The 21,170-nt window shown below is 46.5% G+C and overlaps 1 protein-coding gene across 6 annotated transcripts in view; it reads right to left on the bottom strand.

Moving 5' to 3' along the window:
* SEMA4B (semaphorin 4B) overlaps positions 1 to 21,170 on the bottom strand; it is a 110,812-nt gene that overhangs the window by 23,134 nt on the left and 66,508 nt on the right. Inside the window, exons 1-2 of one of the 6 annotated variants that reach the window (XM_081292790.1) lie at positions 15,807 to 16,007; positions 2,332 to 2,580 (exon numbers count right to left, since the gene is read on the bottom strand). The exons of 2 other annotated variants lie outside the window; for them this stretch is intronic. Coding sequence is in view for 3 of the 4 variants with exons in the window: in XM_081292786.1 (XP_081148912.1) it covers positions 2,332 to 2,839 (508 nt within the window). In the remaining variant the exon portion in view is untranslated. Of the gene's footprint in view, positions 1 to 2,331; positions 2,988 to 15,806; positions 16,008 to 21,170 lie in introns of those variants that run through there. 3 more of the 6 variants (XM_081292788.1, XM_081292787.1, XM_081292786.1) reach the window with 3 other exon arrangements.

Genomic DNA, 21,170 nt, shown 5'->3' with positions numbered 1-21,170 from the left:
GCCCTGGGCCAAGCATCCCTTGGTCACCATAGGCCTGCCCAAGATGGGCAGGCTGCCAGGAACATCTAATGAGCCCCCAGGGATGAGGGAGGAAACTGCCTCAAGCCACACTGAGGATGAGCCTGTTCAGTCACTATTGAGCATTCCCCTTTGGAACTCCCAGACAGGCAAAGGATCTGCGCATAGATAGGAGGTAGAGACAGGTATCAAGGGCCAGGCAGAAGCTCAGGGAGGGGAAGTATGCCAGGTGTGGTAGCTCAGTCAAGTGTGGATATGTGTTCCATAGTTCAGTAGGTGGGGGTATTGCTGAACTATTCTAGGGATTTGGTAGGACTGGAAAAGGGGTTCCATCTGGGAAGACCTGGCCCCAAGAGCACAGTGGAAGGGGTCTTTTCTTTAGGACTTCCAGTCTGATGAATACTATGGACTGCATTTCAGGCCCTCTGAATCTCTCACCTAGACACCCTTGTACAATCTGTGACCGTCCTGACAAATAAACTGGTGTGACCTGTACAGGGGGTTTTGGTGTGTGACAAAAGTCCCCACTAGAGCCTAACTGTGGAATGAGCCAGGTGCTAGGACTGTGCAGTTAATAACTAAGAGTTCAGCTGTTTTCAGGAAGCAGATCCTCTTATTTTCCCCCTTCACGGTTCCCCAATTCTGCTTTCCAGTCACCCTTTTCTGAGTTGGACACAACACTTACTGCATTTTCTGAGTGGGACACTTATTGCATCTATCATGGCCCTGTGAGCCAGTCCAGTTTCCCCAAGGTATAAGTGAAGTCCATCAGAGGATCTGTCTCCACTTCACCTCACTTCCCAAACTAAGAGGGTCTGAAGGCCAAAAATGAGTCAAGGTCACAGCAGAAATAGCAAGGCAGTCAGCCTGAGGCTAAACACACCTGTTCATCCTCACTTCACAAGCTGGAGCATCCAAGGGGCTGCAATCACCCCCCCCATCCCCTCCTCAGGCAAAATTGCCCTAGCTCTGTGCAGGATGTGTAAGAGTGGTCCAAGGTCAATGCATATCAAGAATGATAGCTAACACCTATTGAGCAGTTTCTGTACCAACTCCCGTCTTAAGGACTTTTCAAACATGTGATGATTTAATACTTAGAAACCTGAGTTAGATGCAATTATTATCCCCATTTTACAAATAAGGAAACCAAGGTCCACAGAAGTAGCTTGCTCCAGGTCACAGGGATACCAAATACTAAGTGGCTGAGGTAGGATCTGAACCCAGGCCGTCTGCAATGCTTCAGATAGATGTTAACATAGGGTACTCAGGTCACTGGAGCCCTGCCTTAATTTAAGTGCTGATTCTACTCTTTCCTTTTGTAAATAGGATGTTTTTAGGGGTGGGGATGCTGTGAGGAGAAGGAAGCCTGGACTGTTTCAGTCTGTAACCTCTAATTTGCTTTATTCTAATTTGTACAAGGTGACAACCAGTTAAAGGGCTTGGAGAAACATTTGTTGGGCACCTATAAGCCTATGCCCATATACTGCACCTAGTTTTATCAAATCCCCAAGATAGCTCTGCAAGATACCTAGGACTGAGTCCTCTTCCCAAATAAGGAAACTGGGGAGCAGAAGGTACTTACTGGGCTGGGGACTCAGGTCCCTCTGATTCCAAAGCCTGAATGGCCAAGAGGAGCTAGGAGTAAAGAGGCAAGAGCAGAAACTGGAAAGGGAGGCGACCAGAGGAAGGTGGCCCAAAAGGATGGCATTCCAGGTCACTCTAAAGAGGGCTGGCTCCCAGGACCTGGGGCGGTGGAGATGGGGGTTCCCACCAGTCAAGGACAGAGGGGCAGGGAGGAAAGATCAGGCGCTCGCCAGCCAGCCATCTCTCCTGGAATTGCAGTAACTTGCTAGGAATACCAGAACCCCAGTGTTTACAGCACAGCAAGCACCAGACTCCCTCCACCCAGAGCCGTGCTCAGGGGGCGGCACCGGGGGCGGCACCGCTGCCGGTTCTGGCCAGCATCAAAGACAAGGAGATGGACAGGGTGGCCACCGAGTGCAGGCCAGGTGGTCAGCACCCGGAGGCCCCCAGACACAACGGAAAATGTATCATCCTAGGGGATGAGCGGCGGCGACAGTGAGTGAAACCCCCTCCATGCCCAGAAAGAAAACGGAAGAAAGAGGCCCTCGGCCCCACAGCTCCCCTCTCCTTTCCCTCCCTCCCCTCAGCACTTTCGAAAGAGGTATCGTAACGGATCCCAAGCCTCCCACAGGCCCCCTCCTCCCTCCTTTGTCACGGTCACTTCTGCACAAGGCACCTCTCCAAGCAGCCCTCCCCTCCATGCACCCCGCGGGTCGCAGCAGCACTCACCCAGCGGCAGGCTGATCCTGGGGCTGAGAGCCCGCGTCGGAGGCAGCGGCAACAGGAGCAGAGAGAGGAGCAGCAGCGGCAGCAGGGTGGCTGGCCCGCTCGCCCGGCCCATCGCGGCGCTTCGACTTCGGACAGCGGCGAGAGACGGCGTCCTGGAGCTCAGGCTCAGGTTGCTAACTGGAATCGCTGGCAGCAGCCCCGCCCCGCAGTCCGGCCCCCGAGTCACTCCTCCGGCCTCCCCTTGCAGACCTGGGGGGTAGGGGACGCGGACGGGGAACGAGTCACGTGGGTAGCTGCAACGCTGGCCGGAGCCCCCGGCACCGCGATCCTCCCGCCGGGCGCACGTCCTGCCAGAGGGTTCAGACCAAGCTCCCCAGCGAGTGTCGCTCGAAGGGAGGGAGGGAGAGGAGGGCAAGGAGGAAGTTGGGCGGTTAGTCCTGCCTCTCTGGGCTCCGCTCCTGTCCAACCCTCCCCTTCCCTCTTCCTTTTTCCTGGGCGCTGGAAGCATAAGGGGCGCAGGCTTAGTGCACCCCCTCTGGGCTCGCTTGGAGCGGCCAAGCCGCGAGATCAAGTAGCCACCGACGCAGCTGGAGCCCTGGACCACGAACTACATAAGACCCCCAGATCCCCGCCCTACCTCTCAGACCCGCCCACCAGCGCGGGGCAGGGCCCCCTTCTGGCTCCTCCGAGACCTCACTTTGAGAATTGTGCGCCTTGGGAAGGTCAGGCCTCGGTCTCTTTCCTTTATGTGCGGCTCCCCCTAGCCCCCCTTCCTGGCACCCACTTGTCTGTGAACAAATGAACTCCGCCGAGCTCATGCAGACAGGGGGGCTGGTTGCTTGCGAATCTAATTTCCGCACGAGTCAATCCACTTCAGGTCTTAGCTGGCCGTTCTCTACATGCTCAGCACTTAGTCTAGGTACCCTGCGGGGGTTTGACCACGCTTAGAATTCTGTCCACCCTAAGCCCGGGAGGCGGGGCAAAATTAGCTTAAGTGGGCTAAGAGAATTTAATGCACTACACTGCCAAGAAAATGAGATCTTCTTCACAATATGCACTTGGCCGGGCAGGGGAAAGGACCCACTAATGCTGGAGTGGTATTCCACAATTCTCCCAACATCCCTATAGGTGGAGTTCAGCAATGCTGAGACCAGGGGTTTTCAGTAGTAGCCTGAACCCCTTATTGAATTCTGAAATCAATTTGGTGAAAAAACAACCTAGAAAAAGCATTCATTGATCACAGAATGGATGTTTTGGAAAACCTGTTTCAGTTTTTCCTAAGTGTGCACAGGATTACAGTAAAATGTAATTCCTTATTTAACTACAATAACAAAGGAGTTTGAAAGACTCTGCTATTCAGTTCCGTGCCCTGGGAACCAAGTCTCCAGGAATTTGCTGCAATTGCAAGACAACTCTTTTTCACCACGCAGCCAAAATCAGTATCCTCAGAGTCACATCCTTTTGCCCTGCCTCCCTGCTGCCATATCCTCTCCCACAGCAGGCAGAGGGTGAGCACAGCACTCCAAGTGGCCCAGGTCTCCTCTCTTCAAGCCAAATTTATTCTTGTTACATGATATCTGCACCTCCACCATCCTGACATCCTTGTGTGCACATGGTGCAAGCTAGGCATCCCTTTTAAAGGGGCTCCTAGCATTGGATACAGAATTCCACAGGGGCTGGTGGTGTCATTTGCCTGTAGTCCTAGTGACTGGGGAGTCTGAGGCAGGAGGGTCCCAAGTTCAAAGCCAGCTTCAGCAACTTAGTGAAGCCCTAAACAACTCAGCAAGACCCTGTCTCTAAAATAAAAAAATAAAAAGACTATGGTCAAAAAAGAAAGAAAAGTGAAAATCAGGCTGGGCACAGTGGCCCATACCTATAATCCCTGGATCCTTAGGCAGAACAGCCTCAACAATTTTAGTGAGACCTTGTCTCAAGATAAAAATAAAAAGATCTGGGGATAGAGCTCAATGGTAAAGTGCCCCTGGGTTCTATCCCCAGTATCAAAGAAAATCAGGTCACCCCTCTCCTCTGCTCAATGGTGAAAATCAAAGGGCAAGAATTGTGTTTGGTTAGTTTGTTAACCTGTCCTAAGCATTTAGAACAGTATTGATATATGGGGGCAGGCCCCAATAAATATTGGTTGAATGAATGAATGAGTGTAACGTAAGAGTCACAAAATACTACAGGTTCATTTTAACTATTTTAACTAACAATAGAACTTTTTTTTTTTTTTTGGTACCAGGGATTAAACACAGGGTGCTTACCCACTGAGCCATGTCCCCACAACCCCCACACAGACACCGTTTATTTTTTCTTTTCTTTCTTTCTTTCTTTTTTTTTTTTTTTTTTTTTTTTTGAGACAGGGTCTTGTCAAATTTCTTAGGGCCTCACTAAATTGCTGAGACTGGCTTTAAATTGTGATCCTCCTGCCTCAGCCTCCCAAGCCGCTGGGATTACAGGCATGCGCTACCATGGCCAGCTATAGAACTAGGTTTTTATACGCTTTGATCCAGTAAAGACCTCCCCCAAATCTGAAATTAGGCAATTAGCTTTTTCAGTTCAACACAGGATTTAGTATCTCTTGTAAATCTATTGATTCTGGCCCAGGTTTCATCCTCCTGAAGTCATTTTGAATATTGCTGCAATATTTCCCTCCCACTTTTGAGTAATCTGTAAATTTAGCTAAGTATTCCTATGCCTTTATACAAGTCATTGATAAAGACAATGGATGAGCAGACCTAACACCCAGATCTTGGTTTCTATAAACCAGTTTCCAATAAAAGGAATAAGGACTCCTTGGAAAATGAAAGGAAAAGTACAAAGTAAACACAGGACAGTTTGTTGGCCCAGAAAGCAAAGAGTGATCAAAGACTTATGGGGTCATGTCAAAAGGAGACCTAGGAGGTGCCTTATTCTGTTACTGAGCAAATTTTGCAGGGCGGGAAGGGACTTAGGAGCCAGCTTGATGACCACTTTTTGCATCAAATAGCATAATGGCTTCTAATGCATGAAATTAAAATATAATCCATTAATTTCTGTAAAGAAAATCTTCTGTAAAGGAAGATTTTCTTTACAGAAAAATGCTGACTAAAAATGTAGACTCAAACAAGAATCATCAATGAATGTGAAACAATTGGATGGCAAATTATTAGGAAAGTATGATTAGCAAGGTCTCAAAGTCTGTCCCACAAATGACTTTACTAATTACCAAAGGGAAGAATTATCTCTGAGAGAGAGATCTGGTAGCTACCATCTTAACCAAAAGGCCAAAAGTATCATCACTGGTTATAGGACTGTGTGACATAATTTACCTCCTGATTTGATGCAATAAGAAGTATACAACAGGGCTGGGGCTGTAGCTCAGTAGTAGAGTGCCCGCCTTGCACCTATGGGGCTCTGGGTTTGATCCTCAACACCACATAAAAAGAAATAAAGATATTGTGTCCATCTACATCTAAAAAATATTTTAAAAAAAGAAGTATACAACAATCTTGTGGCATTCTTGCCGAAAGTGTTTAATCCAGATCTAATAACAAGGATGCAATCAGACATATCCAGTATGTGAGAACATTCTATAAAACAACTAGCCTGAATTCTTCCAAAAGGGCAATCTAGTAACAGGCAAAAAAGATGGGACCATTTTAGGTTCAGAGACTAAAAAGGCATAATGACCAAAGGTAATAAATGAACCTTGATTGAATCTTGGAGAGAAAAAATGCCATGGAGCAATTGGGAAAATTTTAATATAGACTGTGTAAGATGATATTTACTGGGTTTTAAAAAAAATTTTTGGTATTGGGGATTGAACCCAGGAATGCTTTACCACTAAGCTACATCCCAAGCCCTTTTATTTTCCTTTTTCAGACAGGATCTAAGTTACTGAGGCTGACTTCAAATTTGTGATCCTCCTGCCTTAGCCTCCAAAATCACTGGGATTACAGGTGTGTAATAAATACCATGCCCAGCTGGTATTTATTGACTTTATTGTTTATTTTCTAGGTTTTTTGTTTTTTTGTTTTTGTATGGGGACTGAACCCAATTTTTTTGAGATAGGGTCTTACTAAGTTACCCTGAACTTGCAATAGTTCTGCCTCAGCTGGGATTACAGGCATGCTCAATATTGCTCATTTTCTTAGGTATGATAATGGTATTTCTTATGTGTGATAAAGTCTTTGTTTTTTGGAAATGCCTATTGAGGTTTTTAGAGGTGAAGTGTCATGATACTACAACTTATTTTCTTTTCTTTTTTTTTTTTTTTTTTAAAGAGAGAGTGAGAGAGGAGAGAGAGAGAGAGAGAAGAGAATTTTCAACATTCATTTTTAGTTCTCGGCGGACACAACATCTTTGTTGGTATGTGGTGCTGAGGATCGAACCCGGGCCGCACGCATGCCAGGCTAGCGCGCTACCGCTTGAGCCACATCCCCAGCCCCTACAACTTATTTTCAAATACTTCAGCAAAAAAAAAAATTTTGTGTGTGTGTGTGTGTGTGTGTGTTAGAAAGAGTAAGAACATGACTGTGGTAAAACTTTAACAATTTGTCAATAAAGGTAAAGTTATGGATATTTTTGTACCGATCCTTTAGCTCTTCATTTGGGAAAAATAAGTAAGACAACTGAAAACAGAGCCCCGTGGCATGTCATAGGATCCCCTCAACAGGGTTAAAATAGACCAATAGCCCTAATAGGTTGAGCAGTTATCTCTGTGCCCTCCTAACTCCACTGTTCAGCCCACGTTTCTCCATATTATCCACAAGACTATTATGGGAGGGGTTGGGGATGTGGCTCAAGTGGTAGCACGCTCACCTGGTATGCGTGAGGCCCTGGGTTTGATTCTCAGCACCCCATAAAAATAAAAAATAAAGATATTGTGTCCATCTAAAACTAAAAAAATAAAATATTTAAAAAAAAAGACTATTATGGGAAAAACCTTCAAGAAATTTTGTCGAAATGAAGATAATGGTTACAGCATTTCCTTCTCTTATTTTCTGCTTATTGCCCTTACTTAGAGCAGCACTTGATCTGTGGCCACCTGCTCAATTAGTCTTTGTTGAGAACCTGAATCTCAACATCAGATAGTTCCTAAGGTGGCAGAAAGATTGGTCTGCCTCGTGTCTTGGCAACACAGGGCTATACTCATCTCTGGGGAGAGGAGGCAGGGGCTGCTGCAGCCTCACTTGGTGGTTAATTATATCCTGCTCACGGCTGCTCAAATGCTTCAAAAGTATGTCTTGTGCCAACTGGGCAGCAAGCCCCTCGAGGGCAGTGACAGGTCTTCAGTCTTCCAAACCCCCATTGCCTCTCATGGAACTCCAGTACGAGCTCCACAGGGCTGACAATAGGAGGGGCCCAATGTTGGCCTGGAGAAGAGCCCTCTAACCCACATCCCCAGCCTGGCAACCTCAGTCCTCGTGGGCTCCACCGTCTTCTGTGAGTTTGCTAATGTGTTCTCCCCAGACTGGAAGAAACAGAAGGACAACCAACAGAGAAAAATCTCCTTTGAACAGACTTCCTATGGGCTGAAGAGTGGTTCCCAAGCCAATGACATGTCTCTTCTTCCCCTCTGCTTCTCTTGGATGGAGGCAAGTCTTTCTTGGCCAGAATTGTCAGTGTTTATAAAGAGCTCAGGGGGCAGCTTGGAAAGGGAGTACAGAGTGGTGGTGGGGCGGGGGGGGGGGGGCAGAGAGAAAAGCAACACTTCCTCTGTGCCCGGAGCCAGCAGGATGAAGTCATCATCAAGTGTGGCCCTCAATCTCCATCTCCACCCGTGCTCACTGGTCCTTACTCATCCTCCCATTCTGACCCTCCTGCCTTCTCTATCTGAGGGTCTGTCTTATGCACACATAAGGACAAAGGCACAAGAATGAGAGGTAAAGTGGGGAAGCTCGGTGGCACACGCATGCATGCCTGTAATCCCTCGGGAGACTGAGGAGGCTTGGGAGGCTGAGGCATAAGGATTTCGAGTTCAAAGCCAGCCTCAGCAACTTAGGAAGTTCCTAAGCAACTCAGTGAGACCCTGTCTCTAGATAAAATATAAAAAAGGGCTGGGAGTGTGGCTCAATGGTTAAGTGTCTGGGTTCAAATCCCAGTAGCACACACACAAAATAAAGAATAAGAGGTAAAATGTGCATTGGAAGACATTATAACAAAGTTGAGACAAAACTTCTCTGCGGTGAGAGATGTCAGACTAGTGAGTACATGACTTGTAGGCAGGAGAGGAGAAAACTTGAGGGATGATAGAAACATTCTATATCTAGATCTGGTATTGGTTTTCCAAGTGTGTACAAATGTTAAAATGTCAAGCTGTATACTTAAGATCCATGCATTTTACTGTATGTAAACTTATACTTTCTATCTATTATCATAGGGAAAAAAAGAGAGACTGGCTGGGCGTGGTGGCCACACCTGTAATCCTAGCTACTTGGGAGGCTGGGGCAGGAGGGGCAGGAGGATGGAAAGTTTTCGGGTAGCCTAGCTGCAGCAACTTAGTGAGACCTTATCTCAAAGTTAAAGGGGGGGGGCTAGAAATGTAGCTCAGTGGAAAAACACCTCTAAATTCAATCTCTAGGACCAAAAAGAGAGAGAGAGAGAGAGAGAGAGAGAGAGAGAGAGAAGAGAGAGAGAGAGAGAGAGAGAGAGAGAGAGAGAGAACAAAAAGGAGATCAGGTGGTAAAATTTAAAAAAAAAAAGAGAGGAACTACAGAAGAAGGAAAGAGAATGATGAGAAATAAGAAAGGCTACTGAGAAAGAGAAAATAAAAAAAACAAGAAGAAAACTGTAAACCAGGTGTGGAGGCACACGCCTATAATCCCAGTGGCTAGAGAGACTGAGTCCCTTAGCAAGATCCTGTCTCTAAATAAAATACAAAAAAGATCTGAGGATGTGGCTCAGTGATTAAGCACCCCTGGGTTCAATCCCTGTAAAAAAAAAAAAAAGGAGGAGGAGGAGGAGGAGGAGGAGAAGAAAAAATGTGAATCAAATGAACACATCTATCTGCTGCCTCTCTCCTGTTCCTTCTCTCCAGGAAGGCTGGGAATAGGCACCAGAAAAGCATTAGCCATAGAACCTTCAGCAGGCCACATTCAGTTTCCTAAACCCATCAATACTGATTAATCACCTGAGGTACCACTTCTGCCCAGGTGCAAACAAGGCATCCTTGCCCATGAATGACCTCTGCCAGGCAGCCCCTAGCCAAGCCTGCCAGCTCTGATTCCCACCCAGGGAGCCTGGCTCCCACAGTTCTACTCGGGAGTCATTGCTTTGTTGGCTGCCCTTGGGGGAGGGGCCTCCTGCCAAGTCCAGTGGAGCTTGAACCCAGAGGTCCCACTTTCCCTCCTAGGGTAGTCTCCAGACTCCTCCCTGCTCTTGGTGCTGACCGGCAGCCTGCCCAAGCAAGGCCTTGCAGACACAAACTGGCTGTGGCCCAGCTCCTCAGGTCCTGGCCCCCTGCCACTATCCCCTCTTAGCCCCAAGTCCTCTTATACCAATCTGCAGCTGCAGCTCCCCACCCTGCCCTGGCTGGGCACGCTGCTTCTGTCTCTTCCCTAGGGCTCGGTAAGTAGCTCAGCTGCAGCATGGATACATTTTGATGAGCAAGTGACACCAGCTGGCACATCCTGTGTGTGCTTTTAAATCAGCCAATAGCTGCCAGGTCCTGGGGGCTGGGTGCTTCCTTGGGGCAGTGCCCTCTGCAGAAGAGGGCATCCACCCAGGGTTAGTACTAATACTGCCTTCAAATCTCAGGCAGCTTTCAACCAAGGTCTGGCAATGAATGTAAATAAATGGCCTCATCTCTATTCCCCAAACCAGGTTCCTGTCCACTGGTCCTTTGTTTTTTTCTTGATCCTGTAAGTGCAAGAATCCAGTGACTGAGCACACAGGTTCTTCTATCAGAAGAAATCAACATTACCTGTTATTTTTGTGGGCTTTAAGAAAGTCGTTTAGATTGGGGGTGTAGCTCAATGGTAAAGTACTTGTTTTAAAAAAAATGGGAAAGAAAGCCATGCATTCCTCTGGACCTCCATTTCCTCATCTGCAATGGGAATACTAACAGTACTTTAGAGCAGTTAAAAGAAATGAAGAGATAATACCTATAAAGCGATTGGCAACACTGGAAGGTAGTGAATGCTCCATGTTCCAGGCTATGGTATCACTCCATCTAAAAGTTGTCCAAAGCCTCAACAACTTTTAACCATGTTAGATGCCCATGCTAAGGATCCCCCCACCCCTTCTAGGCTCTTTTCTTGGTTAGGCTGCCTCCTACAAATCCAGTGCTGAGGTTGCAACTCTCACAGGGAGAAGAAACCAGCCTACCCAGCCCAAACCTGGGTGTGCCTGCTATGGTGAGCAGCCTGCCACCCAGCAGGGCCTGTTGGGGCCTGATTTGGCCACTCCCTGGGAGGGGATCCCGCCCCCCCCCGCCCCGCCCCCCCCCCCCCCCCCCCCGCCCTACAGAGGTATTGTGCAACCTGCAGGGCTCAACCTGTCCCTGCCCAGGCAGGGTAGAACATGAAGTTGCCACTGTCACTCCCTTGCACCCCCAACACTAGCTCAGGAGATATTGTGCCTTTAGGCCTGCTCACTGGGGGGACTAGAGAGCATAGGGTAATTGGGCTGACAGGTACTTGGCACCTATAACCCTAAAGGGGCACAGTGACTGCCCAGCAACTCTGCCCTGCTCTCAAACCACTGCAGCCTCTCACAGGTAGAAGGTAAGTGTTCTAGGCCAGGTAAGGATGAGGCAAGAAGGATTCAGGCCTGGGGGAGAGTCTCGGCTTCCAGTTCAGCTTATTCTAAGACTCAGTTCTCAAGATCTTAAGAAGTAAGAAACTTATCTCCCCATTTGCCACTGAGTTCTTTCCTCCGTAAATCCACTCTGAGCCCCAGGCCCCTAGGCATTACCCTATGAAGGCCAGGGCCCTGCTGTCACCCAAGAGAACAAACCTTCCTTCCCAGGCCCAAGGTTCTCCACTTAGCCTCTTTTGTCCCAGAGAGGATGGGCATTTTAGGTCACCTGGTAGGTCTCAATCACTTTAGATTACCTGGTGGCTGCCACTCTTGCTCCCAGATAGAGCCTTTCTCTTGACTGTGATGCTGAATCCAGAGGGTAGGCAGGTTGGTATGCCTACAAGGGTGGTGGGAATGGACATATAGGTTGCTATTTTTTCTGTGGCTGCAAGGATGGTACTTCCACCCTGCTTTGCCAGAATGAAGGTTCTAAGAAATACTCAACCCATAGTGGTATGCCCACTTGCCACCCTAAAGCAATGGCATCAGGAGACAACACTCGCAGAAAGGGCAATAAAGACTTTTCTGAGGGAGCTTATACACTAGCTACCCAGGCCCGTGACTCCCTGGGACTTGCTAGCAGCACCATTTATAAGTGTAAAGTGAGCATCAGGCTGGAGGTTGCCACACCAGGAACTCTGCAGCACTTGAGTGGCCCTAGCCTGGTCCCAGCAGGGGAGGGAGCTCTAAGGAGCCAGACCCACCCAGACATGGGATTAGTTCCAAATCTCCTATCTTGTGGTTTCCATGCCCCCCCTTTTTTTTTTTAATTTTTAATATTTATTTTTTAGTTCTCGGCGGACACAACATCTTTGTTGGTATGTGGTGCTGAGGATCGAACCCGGGCCACACGCATGCCAGGCGAGCGCACTACCGCTTGAGCCACATCCCCAGCCCAGCCACATCCCCAGCCCTCCATACCCCCTTGAAAGAGCAGACCCCATTTGCACCTCCTAGAGCCTCTTCAATGAATGCTGCCTTAGGCCTTTTCACTGCAGCCTGTAGGATGTGGAGCAGAGCAGGGAGCCCCTTAACCCCAGGGTAGGCGTCAGGAAACTGTGAACCCCAAGAATGACATGCTATTTCTGGAGAAAGGGGATCAGAGCTTTCATCTGATTTCAAAAGGATCCTTGTCAACTCCCTCACAACAGAGGGAGACATAAGTTAGGTGGCTCATGCCTGTAATTCCAGTGATTTAGGAGGCTGAAGCAAGAGGATCAAAAGTCGGAGGCCAGCCTGACAATTTAATAAGACCCTATATCAAAATAAAAAAATAGGAAGGGCTAAGGATGTAGCTCAGTGGTACAGTGCCCCTACATTTAATCCCCAGTAACTAACAAAACAAAACAAAATAAAAAACTCCTGGATTGTGGCTCAGTGGTAGAGCGCTTGCCGAGCACAGGCGGGACCCGGGTTCGATCCTCCAGCACCACATAAAAATAAAGGCATTGTGTTGTGTCCATCTACACCTAAAAAAATAAATATTTAAAAAAAAGAAAAAAAACTCCCCTCCCCAAAAAATGAGGAACCATTTCTTTAAGTTACATTCATCTGCAGATACAGGGAACTTTCAAAATTAGCCTTGATCAAGCCAGGCACTCTGACATATGCCTATAATCCTCAAAACTCTGGAGGCTGAGGCAGGAGGATCACAAGTTGAAGTCCAGTCTCAGAAACTTAGAAAGCCCTCAGCAACTTAATGAGGCTCTGTCTCAAAATAAAAAATACAAAGTCTAGGGATGTAACTTAGTGGCAGAGCACTCTTCTGTTCAATCCCCAGTATCAAACAAACAAACAAAATATTAGCCTTCTTCAGGTAAAAAGAAATCATACCTTACTTTGGAACAGTTATATAACTGTGATGTGAAATATTTGGCAAACTCTCTTCACCTAAATCAAAGTTGACATTTAACACTGTGCTGACCTTTTTACATTTAATCATTTATTTAATCCTCACAACAGAGGGAAACATAAGTTACAGTTTATTCCCACTACACAGACAAGAAACTGGAGCACAGAGAGGCTCGGGAACTTGCTCAAGTCACACAAGTGCTAAGTCAGGTCTAGGACCAGACCCAGATCTTCTACTCCAGGGCCCACATGGGCACTCTACCTATAGTCAGAATCTCAACCAGGTTTCTAAAGCCATCTCCTCTTCAGATAATATGGGCTGTTGTCCTTCCTGCCTTCCAATTCCTCTCTCTCTCTCATCTCTTCCTCTTTTCCTTCCTTCTCCATCCTTCCTTTCTTCATTCCTTCTTCCCACAAATGTTTCTGGGGCACTTGCTGCCTTCTAAGCATTGTTGATAATGTGAAGGAAATGGTAGCTGCCTTACATTTACAGTTCATCGGGATCCTTTAAGCTCTTCTTTCCAGGGAAAACCCATCTTCACCCATATTTCTTTAGACATGTCCATTACTCATTTCTTTGTTCCCAAAAGGTAGTGGCCAGGGCCAACCTGGCAGAGCTCCAGCAGTGCTCCCAGGCAGTAGAGGCTAGAATCCTGTTGTTTTTGACGATTTCCGATTTCCGGAGTTGCTTCTCTGGGTTCCCTCTGCACTCAGCTCAGATTTCCATTAAGGCACTCATTATGCTGTAGTAAAACACTCATTTGCACATCCCATCCCTCTCTTCCCTTCTCTTCTACAAGCTGCTTGGTGCAAGAACCAGACCTGCCTAACTCGGGTTTTTAAATCTCCAGCCCCAGGGCAGAACTTGTAAATAGCAGGCACACAGTAAATATTTACTAAATGAATAAATGAGTTTTCTGCTCTAGCTGCCTGTCTCAAATCATTTCCAAACGATTAATTCAAGTGCTCCTCCTGGATTTTCTTTCCCACCTTCCTCTATCCTGTTCAAAGGAAAAGGTACCACACCATGCAGGAAGGGCTAGAGCCTCATTTCCTGGCTTTAGGGCAAAGGGTTTTCTTACTCATATATCTCTAGTCTCAGCTGTGTTGGCTTCAGAAGAGATAGTATGTTGGAGAGTAGCTGAATTCTCTTGCTCCTATTAGATAACAGCATTAAAGTAAAAGTCCTGGGCATATAAGACCCATGTGCCAGGGAGAGAGAATCTTTCAGTTCTCCCTAAAGCAAAAGCCTCAATTTCCCATCTTTAGTTTACCTATTGTCAATGTCTCTGTCTTTAATTTTATTTATTTGAAGCTAGGGATAGAGCCTAGGGCCTCAAAGCATGCTAAACACATGTTGTACCACGGAGCCATACTGCCAGTCCCATTCTCTCTCTCTCTTTTTTTTTTTTTTTTTTTTTGATACCAGGAATTGAATCCAGGGGTGATTTACCACTGAGCCACATTCCCAGTCCCCCTTTTCCTTCTCCTAAGCCCTTTTATATATATATATATTTTTAGTTGTTGAGGACCTTTATTTATTTATATGTGGTGCTAAGATTTGAACCCAGCGCCTCACACATGCTAGGCAAGCGCTCTACTTCTGAGCCACAACCCCAGTCCCTCCCCCCAGCACTTTAAAAAAAATTTCTTTTTGAGACAGGCCTCCCTAAAGTGCTTAGGGCCTCACTAAATTGCTGAAGCTGGTCTCATATTTGAGATTCTCCTGCCTTGCCTCCCCAGTCACTGGGATTACAGGCATGAGCCACCATGCCCAGTCCCATCTCCATCTTTAAATTATCTTCAGCCAATATCGGGTGATATACCTTATTTCTCTGAGCTTCTGAAAGAATATTCACAAAGGAAAACAGCCACAGCCTGGGACTCAGGCAACTGAGTTAAAACTCTGGCCTTCCCACTAACTCACTGTATCATTTAGGAAGTAATTTAATCTGCAAGTCAAGTTTCCCCCAAGAAAATGAGGCCGCACAGGACTAAGTGATTTCTAAATCTCTTCCAGTTGTAAAGCATCTATGGGGGAATTTTTTTTTTTAATTATATGCTTCTGTGCTCTTATGGAATTCAACCCTCACAAGAATCCTGTGATTTTTGAAAACTTTTATATGCATTTTTAGTTGTTGATGGGCTTTATTTGATTCTTTATGTATATGCAGTGCTGAGAATCAAACCCAGAGCCTCCCTCACACATGGGGGGCAAGCCCTTTACCACTGAGCTACAACCCTTGTGAGGAAATATAAGCAGAAGTTTGATGACCTTCCCAAGATGATCCAAGGTTCCTGCACTTTTGTGCTAAATCATAATGGCTCTGGAGAGGCCACAACAGGATCTCTTTCCCAAGACCCTCACGTTCCTCCCCTCCTATCCCCTAAATCCACCTTGTTGCTGTAGAGAAGAAAAAAAGCCATAACAATGGGCCTAATTTGGAGGGTATAAAAAGACCACCATGAGCAGGGGCCCAAGCCTTTCCAAATTCCAAGTGACTACTCTTCCCTCCCGGGTCAGAATTCCCGGTTTGGGAGTAAGGAGTGGCATAAGCAGAGTGTTTTAAGACGCAGTTAAAGGATTCGAAGCAGAGGCCCCCGGTGGCCATGGGAACGTGGGCCAGCCTCCTGCGCTGCCATGGCAACAGGCTCCCCCAGTGGCGGGCGCGGGTGCCCATCAGAGCGTGCAGGTGGCGCCCTCTTGGGAGAGGGGCTTGGCGGGAGGTGGTAGTTCGGAGAGTGGGGGACTGAGGCTGTCCAGCTGCCTGGGCCTCGTTTGTTACCCTAGGGCCGCAGGTCCCATGCCGCCTGGCGACCCCCCCGCCACGCGCGCCTACCTGGAGTGAGTCACCACCCCCGGCGTAGCCACCTCTGAGCCACAGCGCGGCCCGAGGTTCTGCAGGCTCGCTCCCGCTGCCAGGACTGCCCGACGCAGTCCCTGGGGACCCGGAGTGTCCAGCGAACGCCCTCTGTCCACCGCGGTGTCCCCGGAAATGCTGGGCCGAGGCCAAGCTCCGCCCCGCCCCGCCCCGCCCCGCCCTGCCAGCGTTTACGGGAAGGTCCCCAGCAGCACTTCTGGCTTCTGGGCTCCGCAGCCGCGCGGTCCCTCTCCCCACCCGCCCCGGCCCGGCCCGGCCACTACTCCGGCCGACCCGGGGCATTTACTCGGGACTCCAGGCTGTCTTCCCACTCCGCGTCGGGTCTTGTCCCCAACCGTGGCTGCGTGCCCAAAAAGGCCGCGGGGTCCACGGGGCTGCGTCCTTCTTGACCTTGGAAGGCTCGTTGGTCCTGTCCCTAAGCGGGACGGTCTCACTAGCTGGAGCCCTGGCTTGGCCCGAATTGGAATCCACTACTGTTAGTTTAGGCGAGTTCCTTAACCTCTCTGATCCTGTAAAGTGGGCATCAGACCAGTAGGGACCTCACAGGGTTGTAGTGTGAAATGCAGTGGTGGAGAAACACCTGACACGTGGTCAATTCGCTATAATGGTAGTATTGTTTATAGTAGGAGGCAATGAGAGAGGGGAGCAAGCCACCCTCTGTGAATCCACCCAGATCTCCACCCATGATAAATGCCGTTGGCTGACTTCCTTAGCGTCCAATGGGAGACCGCCCTGAGAGAGTAAAGGAAGAGATCTGCAGGAGGGGAGAGATATGGTTATAAATATCTCACATTTATCAAGTGACCTTGCCGGTCCCTCTTTAGACCTTCATGTCCTGGTTCTCCTATCTTCCAGGAAAGCAACAGCTGATTTCTGGGCGGTTCCTGAAACAACCGGTTCTGGGCGTGTAAATGGCTGAGCTGGCCAGAGCAGGCTGGTCAAGAGGCTGGAGAAAACAAGAGGCCAAGTGCCAGCCTCTTCCTGGGCCAAAGTAGGCCTAAGAGCACACTGTCCCTATGCCCTCTTTTCAGGCAGAGCTGCTAGACTCCATTAGAAAAGTAACAAAGTGGTTATTTTATTACCTGCCTACAAAAGGTAGCACATATTTACCACAGGAAGATTGAATAATAATGAAAAATACTGTTGCCCATAATTTCATCTCACCAGAGACCACCAGTATTATATTTTTAAAAACTTTTTGGTTGATAGTATAACTTAGTGATAGAGCACTTATTTAGCGTGCCCGAGGCCCTGGGTTTTAATCCCTAGTACCAAAGAAAAAGGAAAGCTAAAACTTTTCAAAAATTTAAACCTAATTTACATTTGGTAAAGTGCACAAATCTTTATTTATTTATTCATTTAGTTTGTTGGTGGACCTTTTTTTGCTTATTTATATGTGATGCTGGAAATCAAACGAAGTGCCTCACACCTAAGAGGAAAGCACTCTATGGCTGAGCTACAATTCCAGCCACCAAGTGCACAAATCTTAAGTCCACTGGCATTACAATTTCGGTGACTATCGACTGGTCTTTTTTTTGGGGGGGGAGCAGTATGTGTATTTGAACTCAAGGGTACTCCACCACTGAACCACATCTCCAGCCCTATTTTATATTATTTATTTAGAGACAGGGTCTTACTGAGTTGCTTAGTGCCTCACTTTTGCTGAGGCTGGCTTTGAACTCTCTATCCTCCTGCCTCAGCCTCCCCGCCCACTGCCCAACTAATGTGTTCTATTTATTCAAAACACAATGTACATTTAACCAAGACTCTACTATTAAACATTAAATTATTTCTAAGCATTTTTTTTTGTACTAGGGATTGAACCCCAGGGTACTCCTCTATTTAGCTACATTCCCAGCCTTTTTAATTTTATTTTATTTTGAGATAGGTTTAAATTGCCCAGGCTGACCTTGAACTTTCAATTTTCCTGCCCCAGCCTCCCAAGGAGCTGGAAATACACCACTGTGCCCAGCATCATTCATTATCTTAAATAATGCTGGGCATAGTGATGCACACCTGTAATCCCAGCAACTTGGGAGGCTGAGGCAAGAGGGTCACAAGTTCAAAACCAGTCTCAGCAACTTAGTAAGGCACTTGGCAACTCAGCAAGACCCTCTCTCTAAATAAAATATAAAAAAAGGGCTGGGGATGTGGCTCAGTAGTTGAGCACCCCTGATTTCAATCCTCAGTACCAAAAAAAAAAAAAGTCCTATCAATCTTTTTATCTTTTTATTAGCTCTGCCTTCTAAACAATATTGTGGGGGCACTGCAAAGAATAGTGGGAACACAGCTAAATTAGAGGTCTTGCCTAAGGTCATTAGATCCAGGAAGCCATGCAAAAACTTCCAAGTTCCCAGCACATATAGCATCCTGTGAGCACCAGCTGCTCACAAGAGTGCCTAAAATTCTGGCCTTCTTCATTAGGACCTCTGAGCTCCAGAAGGCTTTGGTCACTGTGACCCATGTAATCCCTAGACCAACCCAGAACCCCCAGAAGAATACTCTAGACAGACACACACACACCAACACCACATCCATCCCTTCCCATCACCTTTTCTTCCTCTTCCCCCTTTAACCTTCCTCCAAATTTCTTTTTTTTTTTTATCTTTCATTGATTTTATTTTTTTTAAGTACACGACAGCAGTGGAATGCATTACAATTATTATTACACATATATACCACAATTTTTCATATCTCTGTATATAAAGTATGTTGACACCCAATTCAAGTCTTCATACATGTACTTTGTATAATGATGTCCATCACATCCACCATCCTTGCTAATTCCCTGCCCTTTCCCTTTCCCTCCCACCCCTCTGCCCTATCTAGAATTCATCTAATCCTCCCATGCTCCCCCTCAATACCCACTATGAGTCAGCCTCCTTATATCAGAGAAACATTTGGCTTTTTTTTTTTTAATATTTATTTTTTAGTTTTGGCGGACACAACATCTTTGTTTGTATGTGGTGCTGAGGATGGAACCCAGGCCGCACGCATGCCAGGCGAGTGCGCTACTGCTTGAGCCACATCCCCAGCCCCTGGCATTTGTTTTTTTGGGATTGGCTAACTTCACTTAGCATTATCTTCTCCAATGCCATCCATTTACCTGCAAATGTCATGCTGTTGTTCTTTTTTAATGCTGAGTAAAATTCCATTGTGTACATATGCCACCTTTTTTTATCCATTCATCCACTGAAGGGCATCTAGGTTGGCTCCACAGTTTAGCTATTGTGAATTGTGCTGCTATAAACATTGATATGGCTATGTCTCTGTAGTATGTTGTTTTTAATTCCTTTGGGTATAGTCCAAGGAGAGGAATAGCTGGGTCAAATGCTGGTTCCATTCCCAGATTTCCAAGAAATCTCCATACTGCTTTCCATATTGGCTGCACCAATTTGCAGTCCCACCAGCAATGTATGAGTGTACCTTTTTTCTTCACATCCTCACCAACACTATTGTTGTTTGTCTTCATAAGAGCTGTCATTCTGACTGGAGTGAGATGAAATCTTAGAGTAGTTTTGATTTGCATTTCTCTAATTGCTAGAGATGTTGAACATTTTTTTATATATTTATTGATTGATTGTATATCCTCTTCTGAGAAGTGTCTTTTCAGGTCCTTGGCCCATTTGTTGATTGGGTTATTTGTGTTTTGCTTAGCTTCTTGAGCTTTTAATATACCCTAGAGATTACTGCTCTATCTGATATGTGAGGGGTTTTTAAAATATTTTTTTAGTTGTAGATGGACACAATTTTATTTATTTATTTGTGCTGAGGATCAAACCCAGTGCCTCACACATGCAAGGCAAGCACCCAACCACTGAGCCGCAACAATCCCAGCCCAACCTTCCTCCAATTTTCTGTTGAGTAAAGGAAGAAACATATGTCACTGGGAAAAGGCCCCATCTTTACTCTTATGGATCCACCTCCCCCCCAACTCCCTGTGGTCAACAAACACCCTTCCTTATCTGCAGGACCTCAGGTGCAGGGAAGGTGGAGTTAATATCTTTTCAGTGTACAGCACATTATCATCATAGAGGACCTTGATTAATGTTGCTGTTTTTATCCTTTTATCCTCATTCCTCCTCCACTCCCTCACCCCCAGACTACCATTCTAAGGTGTTTGATAGACATGATGTTGTTCTTAGCCATTCTTGTGTAGTGCGTATTGAAGAATTGTACACATGGTTGTTGTTCTTTTTACCCTTTTATTTATTTATTTATTTTAAGAGACAGTGAGAGAGGAGAGAGAGAGAGAGAGAATTTGTTTAATATTTATTTTTTTTTAGTTCTCGGCGGACACAACATCTTTGTTGATATGTAGTGCTGAGGATTGAACCCGGGCCGCACGCATGCCAGGCGAGCGCGCTACCGCTTGAGCCACATCCCCAGCCCTCTTTTTACCCTTTTAGTCTGAAATAATTATAGACTCACAAAAAGTTGCAAAATTAGAACTTAATGTCCCATGAAACTTTCTCAAGCTTCCCCCAATGATGACATTATATAGCCACAGAAAAATAGCAAAACCAAGAAACTGACATTGGTACGATGCTGTGAAATAGACTACAGATCTTTCCATTAATTTTCCTCCCATTGTGACATGCACTTGGTGTGTGTGTGTGTGTGTGTGTGTGTGTGTGTGCACGCGCACGCGTGCTCATGCTGCATATATGTGTATAGATCTGTGCAAGTTGATCCCAGGAATCAATTTTTGTACCCCCTACAGTCAAGATACAGAACTGCTCCAACACTGTAACAGTGGTCGTCCTTATGCTTTGAATATAGCCCTTGCTCCTCTGCCACTGCAACTTATTTTTGGAAGGGACATGCTTCTTTCTCTTCCTCTCTCCCTCCATCTCCCTAATCTCTCCTATTCTGGAGAAAATAGGATTACCATTCTTCTCCAGCCTAGGCAGAGTTATCTGTCTAGGTGGGAGCACACACCCATCATAGGAATGAAGTAATTTAGACTTGGGTGTTGGCACCATAAAATCTCAGAAATGACAGTCTCCCAAATTAACAAGTGAATTAAAACTCAAGAGACCTGGAATGTAGCTTTTGGAATCACAGCCTCTGGGACAGAAGTCCACTGTGCTTCTCCATTGCTAGCAAAGCAATAAAAGTTCAAAATTTTTCCTTTTTATCAAAACCCATCCTCATTATTGGATTGGGATCAGAGATAAGGACCAAACTTTCAGTAACACCGCCACAAGGGAACTCCCTCATAGTACCCCTTTATAGTCACAGTCTTGCCCACTCACTCTATCTCTGTCCCTGGCAAAAACTAATCTCTTTATCTTATAGTTTTGTGATTTCAAAAATATT

This window comes from Spermophilus citellus, assembly GCF_964194105.1.
Source record: "Spermophilus citellus genome assembly, chromosome: 4".
In the NCBI taxonomy this organism is placed as follows: Eukaryota; Metazoa; Chordata; class Mammalia; order Rodentia; family Sciuridae; genus Spermophilus; species Spermophilus citellus.
This window is presented reverse-complemented; position numbering and strand designations above follow the sequence as displayed.